General features: G+C 36.0%; 3 protein-coding genes across 4 annotated transcripts in view; 1 reads left to right on the plus strand and 2 right to left on the minus strand.

The window, feature by feature from the left end:
- The window catches only part of LOC110170059 (rho guanine nucleotide exchange factor 28-like), a 40,277-nt gene extending 26,207 nt beyond the window's left edge, over positions 1-14,070 (plus strand). Inside the window, exons 15-39 of the mRNA XM_020935720.2 lie at positions 140-185; positions 678-767; positions 1,931-2,054; positions 5,000-5,144; positions 5,395-5,450; positions 5,811-5,868; positions 6,224-6,341; positions 6,536-6,663; positions 6,741-6,881; positions 7,031-7,281; positions 7,362-7,487; positions 7,612-7,729; positions 8,209-8,463; positions 8,544-8,620; positions 8,684-8,862; positions 8,996-9,093; positions 9,181-9,366; positions 9,627-9,740; positions 10,063-10,178; positions 10,283-10,330; positions 10,402-10,503; positions 10,880-11,026; positions 11,225-11,476; positions 11,697-12,063; positions 13,043-14,070. Of these exons, the coding sequence (XP_020791379.2) occupies positions 140-185; positions 678-767; positions 1,931-2,054; positions 5,000-5,144; positions 5,395-5,450; positions 5,811-5,868; positions 6,224-6,341; positions 6,536-6,663; positions 6,741-6,881; positions 7,031-7,281; positions 7,362-7,487; positions 7,612-7,729; positions 8,209-8,463; positions 8,544-8,620; positions 8,684-8,862; positions 8,996-9,093; positions 9,181-9,366; positions 9,627-9,740; positions 10,063-10,178; positions 10,283-10,330; positions 10,402-10,503; positions 10,880-11,026; positions 11,225-11,476; positions 11,697-12,063; positions 13,043-13,230 (3,530 nt within the window). The 3' untranslated portion in view covers positions 13,231-14,070. The remainder of the gene's footprint in view (positions 1-139; positions 186-677; positions 768-1,930; positions 2,055-4,999; positions 5,145-5,394; positions 5,451-5,810; positions 5,869-6,223; positions 6,342-6,535; positions 6,664-6,740; positions 6,882-7,030; positions 7,282-7,361; positions 7,488-7,611; positions 7,730-8,208; positions 8,464-8,543; positions 8,621-8,683; positions 8,863-8,995; positions 9,094-9,180; positions 9,367-9,626; positions 9,741-10,062; positions 10,179-10,282; positions 10,331-10,401; positions 10,504-10,879; positions 11,027-11,224; positions 11,477-11,696; positions 12,064-13,042) is intronic.
- Positions 14,071-15,163: 1,093 nt separating this feature from the next.
- Positions 15,164-17,973, minus strand: sb:cb288 (uncharacterized). 2 transcript variants are annotated; one of them, XM_055161205.1, is made up of 5 exons: positions 17,624-17,973; positions 16,918-16,972; positions 16,066-16,134; positions 15,889-15,976; positions 15,164-15,788 (listed from the first exon to the last, which is right to left on the minus strand). In XM_055161205.1, the coding sequence occupies exons 1-5, from the start codon at positions 17,669-17,671 to the stop codon at positions 15,740-15,742; spliced, it is 309 nt and encodes a 102-aa protein (XP_055017180.1). In that variant the 5' UTR covers positions 17,672-17,973; the 3' UTR covers positions 15,164-15,739. The 2 variants fall into 2 exon arrangements, with proteins under 2 accessions (XP_055017180.1, XP_055017181.1); XM_055161206.1 differs by having other exon boundaries at positions 16,066-16,131; positions 17,624-17,970.
- A 123-nt stretch (positions 17,974-18,096) lies between these two features.
- Positions 18,097-21,651, minus strand: ykt6 (YKT6 v-SNARE homolog (S. cerevisiae)). Its single transcript, XM_055161203.1, has 7 exons — positions 21,122-21,651; positions 20,103-20,185; positions 19,930-20,030; positions 19,748-19,852; positions 19,606-19,671; positions 19,418-19,519; positions 18,097-19,344 (listed from the first exon to the last, which is right to left on the minus strand). Exons 1-7 carry the CDS (start codon positions 21,223-21,225, stop codon positions 19,309-19,311), a joined length of 597 nt encoding a protein of 198 aa, XP_055017178.1. The 5' UTR covers positions 21,226-21,651; the 3' UTR covers positions 18,097-19,308.
- Positions 21,652-21,701: the final 50 nt, after the last annotated feature.

Here is a 21,701-nt window from a genome sequence, read left to right on the forward strand (position 1 = left end):
TGTCTTACGATGGCTTTGTTTATCTCTCTGTGAAACATTTTCTATCTTTGTGGTTTTAAATTATTTGTTGTAGTTGTCTAAACTTGTCTTATTCTTCTATGGATATGTCTTTAACCCTTTGTTTTCCATTTTATTTCAGAGCAGCGGGCATTCAGCCTGACTGAAACTCCATCCAGAGAAAAAAGGTAAGTCTGTATGTCTGTATTTGTAAGTGTATCGTCTCTGTGTTGTATTTGTGGTCAGGATCTGAGGGGACAGGATGTGGAATACAGTACAGTGTGTTCAAAGACTTCATTGTTCATTTTTCATGGATTGCAACTTTGAGTAAACACCAAAACAATAGCAGACCACGTTGGATTCCCTGTCCGTGGTGTGCAGTATATTGTGCTATAAGTTCAGGGTATAACCACAGAGACCTCTCATTTCACCTCCATTTTAAGCTAACAAGATAATGCTTTTTGGATTGAATCTTCTGTCTTATTAATGCTGCTTTATGAAATATTTTCCAATTCCATTTCTTTAACTGTTATACTTGACAACAATATCATGTTTATGTTGCACACAAACATGCTGAGAAATGAATGAGTTCCTCTGTGTGTGGGGGATACATGTGGTGCAGTCCTGTCTTTCTAAGCTAAAACAAACATGGTGGTCTGAGGTATGTCATGTCCGTGCAGGATACTGGGTTTCCGTAAACGGGCCCAGTCCGCTGAGGAGGAGAGCAGCGCATCGCTCCAACACCTCACCCTCACAGAGTTCCTCAAAGAGTATGTGCTGTGCCAGAAGCTTCGGCCTGCATTTCTGTTTAACCTCTCTAACCCCATTATGAAAAGACTTTCCAACGGCAGGGTTTCAGATGGCATCACAACATTCTATAGGCTAGTAATATTTAATACATCTAACACACATCTAACCTTATTATTGTTAAATGCAATTTTTTTATGTTATATAGTGAATTCCTGAGTCTAGCCAGTAATAGAAAGGATCAAGTTCATCATTTGGGCCTTTATCTTTTAAATATTTCATGGCTAAGTACAGTGTTACCAATAGGAAAAACTGGCTCTTGCCCCCCATCTGGGATTATGACGTCATTACATTCTTGAATCTGAAAACAAATAATTCATGGGTTTCAGGCATTCAGGATTCCTTCCTGATTTGAAGGATTTGGCATGGCAATAGTGTTGTTGTAGCAATAATCCAATCCAAAAATATTATGACATTGGCGTTGAATATTAAAACCACTTTTTGAAATAACTTAAATTTTGTTTGTTTATACTAACTTAGAAGACATTGATGTTTGGTCCAATTTTTGTGGATAGGTCAAGTATAATTGCAGAGATATTAACCATAAACCACATCAATAAATCTGCATTCTGACAACTCCATTTTAAACCATTTTAAATAGGGATTGTGTAATGTTGTGATGTCATGTGAATACAATCTTTTAACTGCATCTCATATCAGTCCTGTTTCAATCCTGTTGATTTTATAACTATAAGAACAGTTTGATGAAGAGGTATTTAACATGGGCTTGGTTCATGTTTTGTGTATGTGACCCTGTATGTCTTCTCTATATGTCTTGACTCTTTAACCCACAGTGGTGTGAGCAGTTGATATGTTAATAATTTGTGCCTTGCCAAGGTCATACCATAAATAGTAACCACTCAAGTCTATCGTCACTTCAGGCATGTTTTGAGCATGAGTAACTGTTAGAAGAGGGCTCCACAAATATGCATTATTACACTGAAGCATGTCTATACTTTAACCTTTGAATAGAAAAAATAAACTCAGAAATCAACCAACATTCTCTCACTGTAGTAATAAACTTATGCATGTTTAAGTTTTTAAAGTAGGTCTTTAAAATAACACGTATACTTTCTTGTTATGAAAAGTTTTACTCCTTAATTTTCTTTTTTTTGCATTTAAACAGGATTGAGGACGAGGAGTGGGACAGATATATAATTCCTTCTAAAGCTGAATCAGAGAAGTACAAAGTCAGTCGCACCTTCAGTTTCCTCAAGAGCAGGATGACCAGCACACGCAGCAAAACGAAGGTGAGCCCACTCTGACATACAATATTAAAGTCATTATCATCTACTGTTTAACCATCGGTGGCTTTGTTTACATGCACACCAAAAGCTGATTATTATTTGACATCTGGACCTTTAAGTTTATCTAAATGACATGCAAATCACAAAATTGGGTGTGAGTAATCAGAGGGAACGTGATGGGAAAGATGATTTTGTTGTTTACATAATTTTAATAGTCTTATAACTCAAAAAATCTGATATTGAGCATGTTACCGCAGCCACTGTTTAATTATAAAACTCTGTTTCATTTGCCAAAGCATGCTTAAAGGTGCACTAAGCAACTTTTCTGATTAGGATCATCTCCTGGGTGTAAGTTATTACTTTACCTGGCTTGAATACATAAAACATGTATTCTTACTGTATGCAGGTTAGTCTCTCCATAGATAAAACTAGTGGTATCACCTTGTTGTCTCCATGGAACTAGATGTGTTTAAACTTCTATCATTTTGTAATGTATTTCAAGCAAAGTAATATCTCATTGGAGCCAGACAGACGACAGGACCTGAAAAGTTACATAGTACACTTTAAAGTGCTTAAAACATTTTAATAACTTTTTCCACATCTTTGTTTTATATATCCTCCTGGGCTCGAAGAAAAAAAGTGTATTGCAATATATTTTTTTGTGATTTTCTATCAATTTGGAGGTAAATGAAATCCTTAGCATTTAGATTTTGTTCATTTTATTTGTATTCCTAATTTTATAACATGCCCTCTGTAATTGACGCCAGGGACATTTTGGTGTTATATCCATATGATGTTAGCAACCTAATAAAAACAAATTTTTTGATGACCAACATCTCTGACAAGCTTCTACAGTCGCCTAAAAAGTGTTTAGACTCTTTTTTTTTTTTTTTTTCTTTCTTTTTATTTATCATAATGCAGCCACAAACTCACTCCTATAGATTTTTTATTTTTTTTTACATAATAGTAGTAGTAGTAGATAGTAGTATAATCTCCCAGCCCTATTTAGGCAGAGAAACCTAGTCCCCCTTAAAAGATAAACTGATTAACTCAGTAAATGGTCACATTTTTCTATAGACTTTCTATAGACAAATGACTGGGCCGGGTCAGATTTTTTGTATACAAATGAATGTATATAATTTGAACTTGAGTAATTATTTGAAACATAAAAGGTTACGAGGGGGCGTGGGTCTTAGTTCACTGCTCAGCTACAGTGAATTCTTGCACCAGGGAGACTTTGTGTGAACACTGACAGTGCCTTTATTTGGCGAAAAGGAAAATTCTCCCACTTCAGGTCTTAGCAACAGGACACTGCAAAAATATTCTTACATAATGCAGAGACCCCCAGCACTGCCCGAGGAACCCAACCACATTCCACGGTATACTCCCCGCTCTGAAACACGTGTGCATTCATTTGTTTTCACATATGAATAACCCATCTGATGCACATGGGTGAAGAAAAAAACAAACCTGCACTTCAAGAATTCCCTGTTAACTTCACAATGAAAATAAACAAGCTCCCTCGCACGATTACCCCATCAGTCCTCCAAAGATAATGAATCAACTACACCAGCTCTTAGTTTTGATTTAGTCTTTATTTGACAGGACAGTATACAGAGGCATTAAGCTCATACAAAAATTATGTTCCTCCACCAGATTGCAGCTAAATAGCGTGTTTCCATCTGCAGTCCCTGATTTGCAGAAATAAATTATACAATGAAATTACTCCCAATCAACAACTCATACACACTCACAGAATCACACATGTACAAGACAACCACACATCTCTATCAACAATGAGCATTAAGTATTGACAAAATTATGATTTAGCTTCCTAACAAAGCAAACAAGCTAGAGGCCATTATCTGAACCTAGTCCATTCAGTAGGCATGTTAGGAACAAGTAACTATGACTAAGCCAAGATAATTATTATATTTTGGGAAACATTTTTGTATGACATTTTAAGATGTTGCAAATACCTAATAATTAACCAATTTGACTATTTACAGTGTAATAGTAATATAATATGTAGTAATTTAGTAATTTAAGTGTTGCTGTAATAATTTATTGCAACTCATATTTTATATAAGGTATAATTTTACTGGCATTATCCTGCTTTGGGGTTATCATTGGAGGTTGTTATCTTCAATTGATATTTTACATTTACATGACACAGTCGTCACACTGTTCTACTGGACATGAATGTGTACTGGCAGAATGTTCACTACCAAATAAGTTTTAAGATTGTCTGAAAAAAATACAAAATGGATTTAAACAGCACATTTTCAGGAGCCTGTAATCAGCTGTGTGAGTGTTAATGCTCCTGTATAGGTGTGACTATAATTTTATTTGAGAGGGACTTGTTTAAAAGGACAAATCCTCTCACCTGAATTGTAGTTCAAACTAAGCTCTTTCTGGTCAGATTGTATTAAAACGCTCAAAAACACAAAAAATAGCTCAGATTAAAGTCTAACAAACATAAACAGAAACATAAAAACTAAAAAAACGAATAAACATAAAGCTCACACCCCAGAGAATGTATCAATAGTTTATACAGAAAGATACAGCACATAAAAAGTTGTTATTGTGGCTGGCAAAGCATGCTCTTCCTCTCTGTTTCTGAAATTATATACATTTATTTTATGATTTATTTTAGCTCAATTGGGTGTTGATTATTGATTTGATGGTTGGCGGTTCAAATCCTGCTCTTGACACATCATTGGTAGAGCAGTCAGTTCTACTAACCCACAGGTTGGAGGTGCAATTCCAGTTCCTACAGATGAATACTGTTGTTGTGTCCTTGGGCAAGACACTTAACTTACCTCTCCCACATTGCCTGCATGTGAATGTGTGTGTGAATGTGTGAGTGATTCCTTGATATGAAGTGCTTTGAGGGCCTTGAAGGTGGAAAAGCGTTATATAAAAATGTGACCCTTTACCATTTTTAGGTAAAGGGTAAAGAAGTCAAGGAGATGAAAGAAAAAGGGACAGCAGTCAATGGACACCAGTTTTCCCCCATGTCCCCATCTGGCTCTGCGCTCTGTGTGGCCTGCGATAAGTTTGTTTCTGGGAAGGAGCTGCTGCATTGCTCCAGTAAGTATAAGACTCACTGTAACAACAAGGGCAGTTGTTTTATGTGCTATGGTCTTCAACTGTTTAGATTTGTTGAAAAATCATCACATTGCTGCAATGTTTTGTTATACTAATGTGCATGTTGTCATTGTTCTTCCTCCATTTACTGTGAGAAATACAACAGCCATCTGCTTGAGTCCAGAGATGTGCTAATGTTGTTAATGTTGTTTATTATGGGATAACCGGACTGTCGTCTGTTTTGTGCCTGCAGACTGTTTCCTGAAGGTTCATAAGAGCTGCCGTGAGTTTTCCATGGCCTGTGTAAAGGTAACCATAAGCCCCTCATTCATCTTTTTGAGTTAACATAAATACACTTTAAATGTTACAAAATAAACAGGCAAAGTGTTATTATTGTTAACCTGATTCTCTGAAACTAACTAACAAAAGCTGCACATAACATTAATTTGTTACAGACTTGTATTGCCAAAAACAGGTCAATGTAGCAATAATATAAATATATGCTTAGTGTACTTTCTATCATGACAAAAACAAAATGTACAATGTGCTTAATGTGTTATTTTATGAAATCTGACTCTTTCACAATGTGTGTTAAATTTGTATCTGAAGTCATGTTTATTGCAGTCTTATGTCCTCTATGATTTACATAATACTGCTGTTTATATTCAGAAACAATCAGAGAAGAATGCATTGCTGATGAAAAGCAAGACCCTGTCCCTCCCATTGAGTGAGTCTCATTAGCTTCATTTCACTGTGTCCATTTACTAACTCATTTTGAGAATGTCCTCCCCCCAAGTCTCTCTCTTTCATCCATTATTCAGCTGTTATGTACTGTCCCTATAGAACCCTAACTGTTTGACTAGTAAACCATTATTGTAGTCAGTCCCCAACCATGTTTTCCTTCCTCAGTCAAGTTACTTTTTAATCAGTCTTGGTGGGAGACCAGGGCTGGGTTGTGTTTGTAAATGAATAAGCTGCTCAGTGTTAAAATATTTAATTATGAAGTTATGTAATATTTGATCATTATGAATACACATCATTGTACTTTTTAAACTTATTTTCTTCTATTAATGTTGTTCCAGACTCAACCAAAGACTCTGTATCCCTGTTTTCTCCCTCCTCAATTTCAACAACTACAAAAGACAAGAGAGAACCTGTAGCCCAGCTGTCCAAAAGCATGTCTATCTCCATAGACAGTAGGTAAGAGGTCTGTCTGTTAATTATAGCCTGGTAGAAAGAAAATCTGTAAAACAGCACAGCAAGCCAGAACAAAACTTATGTTGAAATAATAAAACAAAACATTTAACTTGCTTCATCTCAGACTTCCACCAATAACTCTTGTTTAGGTATTACTACATCTCAGTTCCCACACTCTTTTTGTATTATTTTGACAGACAATTGCACGAGAAGCTGGTGGTGGAAGAAGAGAGTTCTCAGTCACCTGGTGTGACCTCCTCAGTGACTGATGAAGGAGCATCTGTGACCCCTCTGTCATCTGACCATTTACTGGTCATCACACAAGGTACCAACAAACACAAGTTATACACCAAATAAATCAACAAAATACAAAACTGAAACAGTATGTTTTTGGTTTTGCAGATGCTTTGGGCGGCTCTTTATTAGGTGATTTGTCTGCGGACCAGCTGGGACTTGATGCAGAGTCCTGGAGTCTAGCTGTGAGCCCGGACTTCTGTCGACAACATGAACGATTTACTGTAAAGCGCCAGGATGTCATTTATGGTGAGACAGTTTTCAGACTCTTATTTTGATCATTGTTCCACATACAGCGTGAACATTTAATAGCGCCGTAATGTTATATTATTATTTTTTTTTTATTTAACTCCATATTAGGCAAAGTGATTGATATAGTATGTTTTTTTTGAGCGTAGAGCTGCTCCAGACAGAGTTGCATCACATCCAAACGCTGACGGTGATGTCGGAGGTGTTCAGGAGAGGCATGCTGGAGGAGCTGCAGCTGGACTTGGACTGTGTAGCCCGTATGTTCCCCTGCCTCGACCTCCTCATCCACTTCCACAAGAATCTCTTTGGAGCTTTGCAGGAACGTAGACAGGCCTCAGCTCAACTCCACCACCCGCGCAATTACCTCATTCACAGTATTGGTGATATTCTACTTCAACAGGTTAGTAAAGGCACATCTCCACATAGGCATTAAAATACACTTCTGCTTTTGTAATGTATATGTTTGTGTGTTTTGGTCAGTTCTCAGATGAAAATGCTGAGAAGATGAAGCAGATGTATGGAGAGTTCTGCAGTCACCACAAGGAGGCAGTCAACATTTTCAAAGATTTGCAGCAACAAAACAAGAAACTCCAAAACTTTGTGAAGGTAAGGGTTTGGTAAATGATTGCTTAAAAAATGCACTTATTGAACATAAAAACTCTTACAAAATGTATTAACTATAAATAGACTATTTACTGTTTTGGCTGCTGTTTATAATGTACCATCACAGCAACAAAGCAACAACATACTGGTCAAAAGGAGAGAAGTGCCAGAGTTCATCTTGTTGGTCACACAGCGCATTACAAAGTACCCAGTTCTTCTGGAAAGGATTTTACAGTACACCAAACGTAAGTAATTGTGACAGTACTACACAATTGTTGGTTGACTGGTAATTTAAAAGGCCCATATTACAGCATATTACATTTTCTGATCTATGTTATAATGTTGTTTCCTCATGACAAACATTCCTGTAGTTGTATTTTGTTTCATTCACATATACAGCATATAATGCTGAAATATTCTTTCAAACAGAAAATACTCAACCTTTTCCATACACCTTTACTAGAATCATTTGGATGATTTTAGACCTGGAATTGTCAATCTCTACTGAACAAAAGGTTAAAGGTAGGAGTTAGTTTGAAGATGTAGACAGACTAATAATAGAGTTAATCAAATACTGTATGTGTGAATGAAACAAAACACAATTCCAAGTATGTTTTTGAGAAGGAAACAAAATTCTAACATGACTTAAAGTTCACAAGAGTCACTTTGTGTAATATATAACCTTTAATATATAATTGAATGTTTCTTTGTATTATCTCTGTAGAGGGAAGTCAGGAATATCAGGACTTATCAAGTGCACTTGTTCATATTCGAGATATCATCTCAGCAGTGGACATGACCGTGAATAAATATGAGAAGAGTCAAGAGCTACAGGAAGTCCTCACTCGGCTCGAGAACAAGAGCATCGCCAAGCTGAAGAATGACAAAGTGTTTTCCAAGCAGGATCTCTGTAGTAAGCACAGAGTCCTGCAACACAAAGGACTAGTCTACTGGAAGACAGCGACCGGTCGTCTAAAAGGTTGGGATAAAAGTTTCTATTAAAAATATGTTTTTATAAAGTTAGGTGCATATCATTAACTTTTTCTTTGTGTGTTATAGATACATTAGCTCTTCTACTCACTGATGTCTTGGTTTTCCTGCAAGAAAAAGACCAGCGTTTTACATTTGCTGCTGTGGTACGTATTAAAATGTCACTTTTAGAAAGTAAGTTTTGTCTACAACAGATGCCATTTTTACAGGACCAAAAGCCTCCAGTTATTCCACTACAGAAGCTTATTGTTAGGGAAGTTGCCAATGAGGAAAGAGGAATGTTCTTGATCTCAGCATCATCAGTTGGTCCAGAAATGTACGAAGTTCACACTATTTCCAGAGAAGAAAGGAACGCATGGATGAGACAAATTAGACAAGCTGTAGAAAGGTACATGTCACCTATTAATAATGTGTCATTAATGTGAAATATGCCCACTCCATGCGGACATTGCATGGAATTGGCATATTTTTTAAATATTTTGTGAGTATACTTACCGATATATTTATACATCTGATTGCAGTTGTCCCGAAGAGGAAGAGCAAGAGGAACGCAGTAATGAATCAGAGGAGACAAAACGAGCAACAGAGGCTAGAATTCAAAAGATTACCCATTTTCAAGGTCAGAAAATTGTCTTTAAAATTCAAAATTGTAAGTAATTAAATAATTAATAATAAGTAAAATAAAAATTACATATTATTTACACAGACACACTGCTGGCTCAGGACCAGATGATCTGCAACACCCTGGAGGAAAAGCTGGAGCTTTATGCTGAACTCACTGAGCTCAGCCTTGGCTCTCTTGAACCTATACCACATCGCCACCTCCTGGTACAAGCGGACAGTGACACTCCCAGACTGGCCACAACACTGCTCACCGCTGCCCTAAAGGAAGGTAAGAAAACCCAGTGGAACAGTAGAAAAGTGTCTTAGGATTTAAAGACCATTCTTAATAGGTGGTGGTGAAGAAGTGCACAAGGCATTCCTGTGGCATTCACTTTGGTTTGTGGAACTAAATAGATTTACTTTAAACCTCTTTTTGAACAACAGATAAAACAGAAAAAAGAAATAGTATTCATTGTAACTTTAGCATAGTTGAATCACATTACATTTGGGTATAAAAAGTGAGTTAACAGCTATTTGTTTTATTTCCAGCGGAAAACTTGATGAGCGTCCTGCAGAGCCGTGATGGGGCCACTGTTCAGAGCCCGCACTGCGCTGGTCTAGAGTCAAACAGTGAAGACAGTGTCCAGGATGTGCCCTCAGAGCGTCAGTCCCTTCAAAACACTTCACTAAAAAAAAAGAAAAAGAGCTGAAATAATTAATTAGTAGTAACTAAGTACTTAGTTTGTATCTATAATGAGTCATATAAGTTATTTCTACAGCTCAAATCTTATCATATTATTTTAAAAAAAATAAATAAATAAAAATCCCACAATTGAAAGGAAAAAGTACCCACAATAAATGCTGTCCCCCAAATATTCTATCATGTATTGAACAAAATTTATCTTGACAGGCATACACTTGACACTCTTTTTTATTGTGAGGCTACTTAAATACTAACTGACTTTAATTGGCTGTTTGTTACCAGCGGACTATTTGAGCACGCTCAGTATCAGCTCGTCCTGTCTTGGATCAGACAGTGACCTGACAGATGAGTGGAGCACTGAACCAAAAAGAGGGGAGGCCAAAAATACATTGATCAAAGTATGAACACTATAAAATTTAATAATTAAATATAGTGTTTTTGCTATATTATATTATATTATATTTATTCTCTATTTTTCCTCATGTTTCCACCTATTTTGCAGGTTGCTGAGAGTGTCCAAAGTCTGACTCAGCTTCTCTATAGTCTACAGGTAGGTGAAGATAGATCTGTGCTTATATTCAAGTTGGTCAGCAGTTTGTAATACTTGTCCTGATTTGACAGGCCACTGTGAGCCTTCAGGACAGCTGCTGTGAGATCCAGAAACTACTGCTTCAGGAGGGAGAGCTGACACCACTGCGGGCCCTGCCTTCTCTTCAAAACACGGTATAACAGTGTAGACAGACTACTGAATGAATCTTAACATTTTTTCACTGTTAAAGAATACGTGTAGTTAAACTTTAATTACTCCTACTTATATACCAAATTAGACAAGCCTCTTCTGTACTGTACCTGTTGTTAATAACTTTTTAAAACACACTTGTTGTACTTTGGCATTTGACACAGTTTGAGAAGTTGACATTTTAATTGCATTTCATTTACTGAATTATGTTTTTATATACAGTATGTGTTTTTATTTAATTTAAGGTGTTTTTATTGTTTAAGGTGTCTAGTAAATTTGTTTTTTTATGTGTGTGTAAATACAGATGCAGTTGCATTCAATTTGTGTTAATAATAATGTTTTATTTGCTTTTTGAAACAGGAACAGGAGAAACCAAAGACTTCTGATAAGAAAAAGGAGGATGTGGAAAAGAAAAAAGAATCAGATGAAGTCCAAAAACTGCATTTGAAGTTGAAACAAGAACAACAGCGTTGGGACAAAGAGTGTTTGGCCAGAGAGAAGCAGCAGGTCAGTCTGTTGATATTTTCCACAATTTGATCATATCAACAGACAGCAGGCCAGTCTGTTGATATGATGGGTACTTTTACTTGATTTTTTTCATGTGATACTTTCACTTTAGTATTTTTTCCGATACCTGTACTCCTGCTTAAGTATCAAAACTGTGCACTTCTTCCTCCACTGACATTATGTGAATGGGTGTTTCAGAGTGACCAGGAGAATGAGTTGAGGCAGAGAGAGCAACAGTGCCTTCTAGAGGCAGAGAGACTGCGCTGTGAGCGAGAAGAGTTTGAGATCCAACTACTCGAGTACCAACAAAACATGGACAGACTCAAGGAGGGCCAGAGGAGTGTGGAGAGGGAGAGGGAGAAGATTGAAGCCCAGCAAAGACTGCTTCAGAGCTGGAGACACAACCGTCAAAGCAGCCTCCCTATCACAATACCACCACAGCACTACCAGGTTAGAAGAGGAGAAGTGGAGTGTTGTTATATGTGATTTTAAACTGAGAGTAGCATTTTGAGATTTGTTTTTCAAATGGTAAGTATAATATAAATAAAATCTATCTACTAATTATTATTATTAAGTTGGTCATTAACAACCTACTTTAGAAAATAAAAATAATGTAAGCAGATGTTTGTGTATAATTATCAGTAATCATACTCCTCTTTATTTTCTTCAGGTGCCCAGCCATACTCACTCAGGTAGCTTGGATGGTAATTGCAGAATGTATGAGAATGAAACTGTTTTGCTTACCACTCTCCAGCAAAGCCACCTCTACCAGTCTGCCCATAACCATCACCAAAGTCTGCTTTCTGCCCCAAAGAGGATTCAGAACGGACCACTGAGCTCCTCTGGCTACAGCACAAACCTGGGCCTAAGTGCCAGTCTCTACAACAGCCTCAACACTTTACTAAGCCAGGCCCACAACCGGCAGATGTCCGACCGTCTCACCTACACTAACTGCAGCTACAACTCCACACAGCCAATTAGCGAGTCCATGCACTCCATCAGCTCCAGAGTTCAAACACAGCCCCCCAAACCAACAAGTATGTACACCGCCTCACTACTTTATGCATTCTTTAAACAGTGTTGTCCAATTAATCTGTGCTGCCAGGTCTAAAAAGACTTTTTTGACTAGACAAAGATTAAATAAAAAAATCATACAGTTTTAATTTTACTTCCTGTTAATGCATCACTGGTACCATTTTTCCCCAAACACAGTTATGACAAACAACAGTCAGTTAGTGTTCAGTGTATATGCTTTCAAATGTTGATTTTTGACATATATTTTTTCACAGTCAGGTTAAGGTTTAAGATCAGGGCTAGGTTTAGGAATGTCTCTGAACCAATTAATTATTATGAAATGAACTTCTACTTTGGAAAATACGGCACATAGCAGTTAGTTAGCTTTGATTGACCTGGTATGTTGGGAGTCCCTTACATTCTCGGCATTTCGTAAAGGGGTGTTAATTACATAGTCAGCAGATGTAATTACAGCAAACTGAACATGATTGTGAACAAAAATATATGAACAAAACATATGATCAAAAATCTAACTTTGGGAGCCTAGCTACTAACACAAATTGTTTTCTTTTTTTTTTTTTTTATAATAATACTTTATTTGCTTTGCTTTATTTATTTATTTATCTAATTTTATAAAATACAAACAAAAAGCATTGAGCAGACGAGAAAAAAAAATCTCAATCCTTGGTAGTCAGCTTTTACCCATTTATTTTTAGATTAATTGCATTGCACTGGTTAATTATTTAAAAAATTATCTTATACCAAGGCATGTAATTTAAATGTCTGCTCAATCTAATGCCTTTACTAAGAATGATTCACAGCGATGAAATGGGTTTCAGAGTGATGAAATATTAACAATGTTATGAATGAAAAAAAGTCCTCAAAATGGTGCCTATAAACAGGAAGCTGAAACCCATGAATAGGTTATTTAATACCGCAAAAAATTTTATTATATTTTTTATTATTGTAATGATTTATATAGAATACTTCTGTTATTTGCAGACTTCAGTCCTCCACGTGGGAGACAATCTTTGGAGTCATGGAGTTCAGAGGTCACATCAGACGGACTTTACGAGGAGGACTACTCTTCCTCTCCTTCTCTCACGCCCCTCCTTCCCCCACAGGCCTACCTCTCACTGGAAGGACCAAACGGGGATGACGGTGGGGAGGAGAACATTGTATATCTGTAACAATGTTTAGAGTAATCTGCAATCCCAAAATATAACTGGAAAAAATCCAACCTTTCATCATAAGTAGGTCTATTCTTATGTTAGGTTACAAGCCCAGGAAATGATACACTTATTGTCATTCACTAACAAAATTTGTAAACCTGTGCTTTAAGTGGTTGTTTTGATTACTACAGTATCTTAGGAACAGATCTTGACAGTTTCACAGTTTCAGTTACTTTGATTGCCAAGATGCTGTGCAAGCAAAACCTTTTTACAAGAAGCACTTAAATTTAAAAGCCATTGAAGTTGTACAGCCAAAACACAAATATGTGTATATATATATATATATATATATATATATATATATATATATATATATATATATATATATATATATATATACACACACACACACACACACACAAAACACACACACACTTCTTATTGTACAGATTTTTAATGTGTATAATTGTATGAAAGAGTCTATGTTGAAAATGTATATTCCACTTATAACTTTGTGAAGTGCCAAAGCAATTCTGAAAGCAGTGGTTCTGTTATATTTGATTTCTAATAATTTATTTCTTTTTTCATGCACTGTCATATAATTTTTATAATTATTTTATAATCTCTGGCAGCAGAATTGTGTGTTAATAAATATACATTAATTATATATATTAGAGCTTATGATGCATTGTTATTGTAGTTTTGACAACACTGGAATTTCCACAACTAAATATGAAATATCAAGATTTTGATAATCAACGTCCATACTGTTTAATTTTTTGTATTTTTCATTTTTATTTCCAGTTGCTGGGAATACCACCTGCTTTGAGCAGAGCATGTCATGTAAAATTCATATAGTTAAACAGGGTTTTTCCATGTTTGTAAATTTTGTCAAACAAGTGAACAAACCAGCTGGTCCACTTTGTCATGCAAGATTCACAGCAGCACTGACAGTACTGATTGTATTTATTTAGTTAAACATACGACTGACAAAACATTCATACCCAGATACTAAATGATGCTCAAACCAGTATGGAAACTAGATACTCACTTAAGTATTGATAATTAAATAGCAGATTACAAAATTTGAACCTCCAATAATATTAAAACAGTAATACTGGAAAAGTCTTAGTGTAGTTAGCTTCTCCCTTCAGGCAGATATAAGGCAGTGTCCACCGGCAAAGTTTGACTTAATCTTTCTTTTGCTATAGAATTTATCAGGATTAATTTATATCTAAACTTGTCATTTTAATAGATCCATGGGATTAGATTACTTGAAACAACTACTATTATTTGGACTTGTATGTCATGGATGTCTAGGAATGTGTACATATTTTCTATCAGGATTACAATACCAAGCATCTTTAGAATCAAAGTCAAGTTAAATTTTTTGTATCATGACAATTTAAGTAAAAGAAAGTAAATGGAGGAATGGAAGAATGCAAAGATTAAGATTATTTTAACAGTACCCTGAACAACTGCAGATCGTTTGAACACCAAACCTGTTCTATTCATGCATAGACAAATCAGACGAGAGCGATGTAAATCAGAGGTAGTGGTTATATTTTCCACTGTGGGCAAAGAGGAGGGCACTGCATTGTTATAGGCTTTACGTCATTATAAAACATACTTCCTCCTCCACATTACACTAAAGGTAACAACACTGACATTGAATTCACAAATATAATTTGAGAAGAAACATTAATGTATGGTGTTCAACTGTTCTTATTTTGGTAGCAATTTGTTTCAGATGAAGAGTGACAAGGTTGAACCTGATTTGCAAGTTTTGAATTTGTTCCAGGATATTCACAGAGGTTAGCGGAATTGCTCCCGGGGCATTCCTTCACATCAGACCACATTCCCTGTTTTTAACCTCAGGCATTTACACTTAATGTACAGTTCATTGTAAAAGATTAGCTGCAACATGTAGACTTAAGTATAAATACCAAACTGGATATCAGATCATTTAATGAGTATTTACAAAATTTCATCAAAACAGTGGACAATACAAACAAAGAAGCTGTCGTTAAAGAGCTAAGTAAAAGATTAAAAAAAATAAAAATATTGTACAATATATATAAAATATAATACAGCAATTTCACATGCAGAGGGGTAGAAGTGCTTGTGCTTCTGATAGCTACATTATGATAAATATACAATCAGTAGTGTTGTGCCTTATCGCTGTTTATGCTAACAAAACTCTCTAACCCATATTTTGTGGAAAAATATGACTTGAGATAGTACAATAAAAATCTATTTTAAAATTACACCTAAGGTCAAATGGACCATATAAGGGAATATTGATCTGATGACATTGATCATAGTCACTGAGAGCCGAGTGGAGCAGAGTTCACAGGAACACTAGCCAAAACGGCATGATCCAATACCTCACAAAAAGACCAACAGGGTTTTAAATATTATCTGGGTCTTCTTTTCATTTCAGCCAATAAAAGTCCAAATACTCCAAAAACTCTCTCCATGTAAATCCAAAATGACAAAGTAACCCGTAGCACACTGTATGCAGATTTTATACAGTATCCGTCTGCCGCACTCTCACTCTCACCTTACTCTTCTTTCTGAAACATAAAAACAGAGTTTCATAAGAAATAACTAGGCCTACCATCAAAACACAAATGCAAAGTCATCTAGAAAATCAATCTAAATAAGAGACATTACCGTTGAGGTACTTTTGAGTCCATACACTTCCACAAAACTGCATACAGAGTGAGCAAAAGGGTAATAAACAAAGCTGCAGCAACTAGAGCTGAAAAAGACATTATTCAATAGAAAAGATCTTTAAACTGCATTTACTGTAAAAGCACCAACATTTTTTGTGCCAAAGACAGAGATTACCTGGAACGATCCCACTTCTCTCAGAGTCCTCTGTTAGGGTCAAATGTGTGGCAGCTGCAGTAGACCCTGCTAAACAAATGATGCATGTTATTAAAAACAATATACAAGTACTTACAAGTCCCAGAAAAGAGCAGTGAGTGACCATAGCCCAGACTGTATACAGTCTATGTCAGACATGTCAAACTCAGGCCCTGGGGCTAAATTTGGCCCACAATATAATTATATGTGGCCCACAAGATCATATAAAAAAATGTATTAGAGCTCTCTCGCCGGCTACAGATAGACTACAGAGACATTATTTATTTAATATTTTGTTATTATTTTATATTATGCTTGTTCTGGATTCAATGTTTAAGCAAAACTATTATTAAACATTTATTTTAATAAGAAAAGTTTTAACATTACATATCTCGAAAGAAAACATGCAGATGTTGAAATGTTTCAATAAATATTCAGTTTGGCCCATGATGTAGTCCCAGTTTTTAATTTTGTCCCTCTGTGAATTTGAGTTTGACACCCCTGGTCTATGCCATACCATGAACAGAAGATATAGCAATACAAAATACACTTAAAAGGAGACCCAGTGACTTTACAAAATTAAGTCAGTTAAGACATCCTATGCATATTTTTATTTGACCCCCTGAATGGTATTTATTTATTTTATTTTTTTTTTTTTTTTTACCAAGACTCAAGTTAATGTTTTGGCATACTGCAAAAGAAGGTGTTTGTGCACCTTCCAGAGTCATTAACATGAATGTGCAAAAGCAGACAACTGTGTTTTTGAATGTAGACAAATTGACATGCATATACATGTGCAGGCATTGATACATTTCTTAGAAATGATATACTTACCGTTTCTCGGGTGAACTGGGTTGAAACTCTTCCATGCCAGATCTGGGTCAACCACCTTAAAGCAGCAAAACAAACGTGTTACAACACACTCTTGTCAAACACTAACCAAACCTATGACTGAAAACCCATAGCAGACTATAATCAGTAAGCTACAGGTGGAAAGATCAGCAACACTTCACAGCAGAAGCTCTGTGCTTTTGTTCCGTTTTCATTGACTTGCATTTCAGTAATCAAGTAACAAAAATAAACTATCAATCCCTTGGGTGTGTAAAACATCATTGGAAATATATAATATAATCCACATATTTTTGTCATATCAAATATTAAAAACAACATATAAAGAAATTATGAAATTTAATTGACGGTTTATGCATTCTGCAAGAAATTTCCCCTAAATCTAGGCTGGATTTGAAATCTGGTTTTCCTCTGTTCATATCTTTCTGCAGAGGCAGAAATTACAGTTTTAAAAGAACCCAAACATTTGTTTTTAGTCCAAATGAATCACAAACCGCTTCTGTTTTAATGAGGAGAAATGTTACATAAGTATGATAAGGGCTATCTAATGAAAATGAGGGACGTATCCACATGTGCAGTCAACAGCCAGAGCACAAATCACATCACGAGACATAGAACGACTATGGTTAATGTCGGCAGACTGAGTTAACACAGAGATAACAAAAGAAAACATAAAAGCACTCGCACTTACTTTAGAGACATTTGGCACGCTGTTGACTCTGTGATCCATAACTTCCATCACATTTCCGACAGTTCATCGTTCTACGCGCTTTCCCCTTTGTGCAGGCGTCTCACTGCTCCAGCCAATTGGCTGTTGCGTTCATGTGCGTTTCTCGGGGCAGGAACTTTCACCACATCGCATATAGAATTTCTGAAGTATAAACATACTAGTGTAAGACTCGCTAGTTTTGTTGTAATATCAACCATTTTGTGTTTGTGTTTAAATCTAATGTTATTCATCTTCCAACATTTTCCCAATCAAGGTTACAGGTAGAGGTTGGCAAAATGAGAACCCGTATCTTACTTTCTTAAATAAAGTGTAGATAAAGTTGTGTAACTACTTCAACAAAATGTTCTACCAACTCAAAAAGGCATCCATGCAATGATATGGAACACTCGGTGTGCTTGCAAGTTTGTCAGAAACAAAAGGTAAGGCAAGGAAGGTTTATTTCTAGAATTTTATTACATACAGAAAAGATTTTCAGACCGCATAGGTCAAAATAGTGTAGACTGACTTATGTCAAGAACAGATAGCGAGCTGCGCCAGCCTTGCTGCAACTGCACATTCACAATTACATAAAAGCTTCACACAGAATGTATCCAATTACATAATCAAATGGGAGATAAAAAGTTGGACTGCCATTACTCTTAATCTGAGAGAAACACACACATATTGCACAAATGTTTACACTATAAAAGCAGAAGAGCAAACTTTGATAACAGATGCACAGGTCCTCCAACATTGATTAAGCCAGAATATTAACGGCCACATCCCTCATACACAGACAAGAAATAACTATCAAACTATAGGCCTCTCTTCCATTTTAAATATGGTTGTTGAGAATATTAAACTGGTGGAGTGTATGAAATTATCGTTGAATGTGCTTCTTTCATTTAAATCTCTTTCTCTATAATTATTAATAATAAAGTGTGAAAATGACAATACAAAAAGCTTTGAAGTGCTTTGTGAGATGAGAGAGCAGAGAGGTTAAAAGTTATAAGGCTTCAGCTGAACACTCTAACACAAATTATCTTTCATATCAAATCTGCCAACTCTCAAACTAGGAATGTATAAGACTCTTTAAATGAGATTACATAACTGATTATAATAAGATGTTTACAACCATTGTAAAATGAGACTGTGATATGCATATTCACCTCATGTCAGACCAAAATTTAAAAAGTTAAAATCAAATAGATCAACAGTGCCACCTTGTGAGTAACTGTCATTGAAGCTTTTAAAACAAAGATGTACAGTAAATTTTCAAAACAGAAGACTGAGAGATTGTCAAATGTTCCTTTCAGCAACATAACAAAGTTGCTTAACACTTTTTCTCATCATCAAATAAGTTGTTCAGAATTAAAATGAGACTTAAAAGTGTAACATAGCAATGTTGATGAGTGAACATGACACCATAGTGTCTTTAGCTGGTTGAAATACCGCACAGATTAAGACACACAGTTAAATTAACTTTTGTCTTCCTCAGATCAGTCCCCATCACACACCTTCAGCCCCTTGCTCCTTCAGACCCCAGGCCTGAACCGGGCATAAGCCAGTGGCTCTGCTGCAGCTGCGGAGACTTTGTGGCTGGTGCATGATGGGAGGAGAAGTAGAAAGGCAGAGAAAGGCATGTCCAAATGGACGAGGCAGCAACATCACATGATTTCACAGCACGAGTTCTGTTTCCGTGCCTGAAACATTATTAAGACTATGGTTATAAGAGGATATACTGCAATATGTCTATGTAGGTTTGTAAATACTTACAGTTTTGTAGAAAGCTTTGGATTGAGTCCCCAGGTGCTCAGATTTTGCAACAAGATCATCAAGTTTTTCCCCCCTCTCCAGCAAACTTTCCATTGTGTGGTGCTAAAGAATAGTATTTAATATTGAAAAGTAATATTCACATAATTTATACACAATAGACAAAACAGAATTATTCACAAAAATATCACCAAAATAATCTTTGTCTCATCCAGCTCTGCTTGCACTTTGGTCATTGCATCAGCTTCCCTGGGATTCTAAAAGAAGGAAAAAATATTATGTCTTTTTTCTGTACAGTGATGAAGGGTATAAGGTGTTAAAGAATGGACATACTTGGTATTTAGCCAAATGAACATCTAGCGCTTTATAGTTGATGGTTTCAGGGTTACCTGAAGGCCAATCTATACTGTCCACTTGCCTGGAGAACTCATCTAATACCTGCACAGGGGCCTCACAGTGAATATGGAGAATTACCAATGTCTATTATTCAGTGTGCAATACAGCTGTATTGTTACCTTATCAAGTAAAGTGAAACAGACTCGCTGAGGATATTCAGTATCTGCTATGACAACAGCACCCAAATTATCGTTCCTCACATAGACATGACATAGGTATTCTAAAAGAAAAGGGAGCAATTCATCATTTATGTTTGAAAAAAATGTAGCCTAAAGTTGGACATTTACTGTACCTTGCTCTTTTACAGAGGCACGACTACCCTGTGTTGTCCTTTCCACAATCAAGGCACTGGTGAAGGTCATAAACTCCTGAACACTAAATAATCAAATCATATTAGAGGAAAACATTATATCCAGAAATTGTACAGTTATACACACAAGAGAACATATGCACAGTTTAGGTGCCACGGGTCAGGTGGTGACAAGATTTAAAACCATAGGGGACCGGGCCTTCACAGTGCTCAGCGCTAAATTCTGAAACTCTCTGTTCCCCAAACACACGTCCGAACAGCCCCCACATTGGAGTTGTTTTTAGTCTTGTTAGTCTAGTCTTTAAAACTGCATGACTTTTGTGGTCCTTGGTCTTTATTGTATTTGTAGTCTGTATTTATTTTATTGTTTCTTTTTTGTTTTGTTTTTTGCAACAACTTTGCTTTTTGATTTTACTGGTGTTACTGTTTAAGGATTAGTACAGTTAAATTGAGCATCGAGCATCCTTTAGTTGTTTTTTATTCTGTCTCTGTGCAGCACCTGATTATTTGTAAAATTTGCTGGTGCTCTTTAAATTCAGACTTACCATTAGACTTAGAAAACTTTGATTCACATGGGAAATTACTTGGACACAGTAGCTCACATATCACAATATATTATAATAACAAATAATAAAATATAAATGGTAATAATAATATATAATATACTCTAAATTCTAAATAAGTAGCAAAAAATATAGCAAGAGAGAGGTGTTAAATAAGGCACAGTTATATAAATGTGCATGTACAAGTCAGAGTTGTACAGTTGTATGGAGTATAGTATGAATGTAGTCCTGTATCTGTATGTGAGCGGAGCTGTAGGAGCCTGTTGGAGATTGAGCTCCTCTGTTCCTCTATAGTCTGGTGCAGTGGGTGAGCAGGAATGTAAATGTGAATTTGGGATATGAATTTAGTCATCTTACATATGTGCCACAAGTATCGACATTTTTACATTAAAAGATGAGAAACACTTACTAAAATTGTCCAAAAACGAGACTATTTACCTGGAGCGCTGAAAGAAACTGAAGGAAGAGAGGTCATAGGCTGCTTTGAGGAGGTTGGCTTTAGTAGCCCCTTTGTAAATAACACTAAGACTGTACAGCCTCATACTTCGGCCCTGTCAACTGAAAGAAATAACAAATGAGATGATATAAGACGAGTCACATGAATGCTGGAACTGACCCATATGTAGTTTATTTCGCACATACGCCGCCAGCGTTAACACAACCGCAAATAAAGCAGCTACTCAAGCAAGTGAAAGTAGCATTAGCTTTCTTAGCATGAGCTCTCTAACAAGCTATGAATAGTGTAGATACACAAGAACTATTCAACCTACGTTTATCTTGAATAATAACTACTTTTTTCACTTATCTGAAAACAAAATCGGTCACAAATCAACTATTTACCCAACCCAGACAGCTGGAAAGCTATGCTACTTCTGAGGCCTTGCCCAAATTAGCTTTACACAAAACAAAAGCGCCGAATATTTGAAAAAACAAAATACAATGGGCTATGTGTTCAAAGATCAATCACATTTATATAAAAAAAGTAATAAATAGGATTATATGATCCAAAATCAACGTT

This window comes from Boleophthalmus pectinirostris, unplaced genomic scaffold, assembly GCF_026225935.1.
Source record: "Boleophthalmus pectinirostris isolate CB_2022bp ecotype Guang Dong unplaced genomic scaffold, ASM2622593v1 HiC_scaffold_4, whole genome shotgun sequence".
NCBI classification, from domain to species: domain Eukaryota; kingdom Metazoa; phylum Chordata; class Actinopteri; order Gobiiformes; family Gobiidae; genus Boleophthalmus; species Boleophthalmus pectinirostris.

Coding starts and splice junctions, on each gene's coding strand:
- sb:cb288 (XM_055161205.1), bottom strand. CDS start 17,671: ATGGAAGTTATGGATCACAGAGTCAACAGCGTGCCAAATGTCTCTAAA. Junction 16,973..17,623: donor GCGTGCCAAATGTCTCTAAA/GTAAGTGCGAGT, acceptor TGCTGCTTTAAG/GTGGTTGACCCAGATCTGGC. Junction 15,977..16,065: donor GAGAAGTGGGATCGTTCCAG/GTAATCTCTGTC, acceptor TGTCTTTTTCAG/CTCTAGTTGCTGCAGCTTTG.
- ykt6 (XM_055161203.1), bottom strand. CDS start 21,225: ATGAGGCTGTACAGTCTTAGTGTTATTTACAAAGGGGCTACTAAAGCC. Junction 20,186..21,121: donor AGTTTCTTTCAGCGCTCCAG/GTAAATAGTCTC, acceptor TTGATTATTTAG/TGTTCAGGAGTTTATGACCT. Junction 20,031..20,102: donor TGCCTCTGTAAAAGAGCAAG/GTACAGTAAATG, acceptor CTTTTCTTTTAG/AATACCTATGTCATGTCTAT.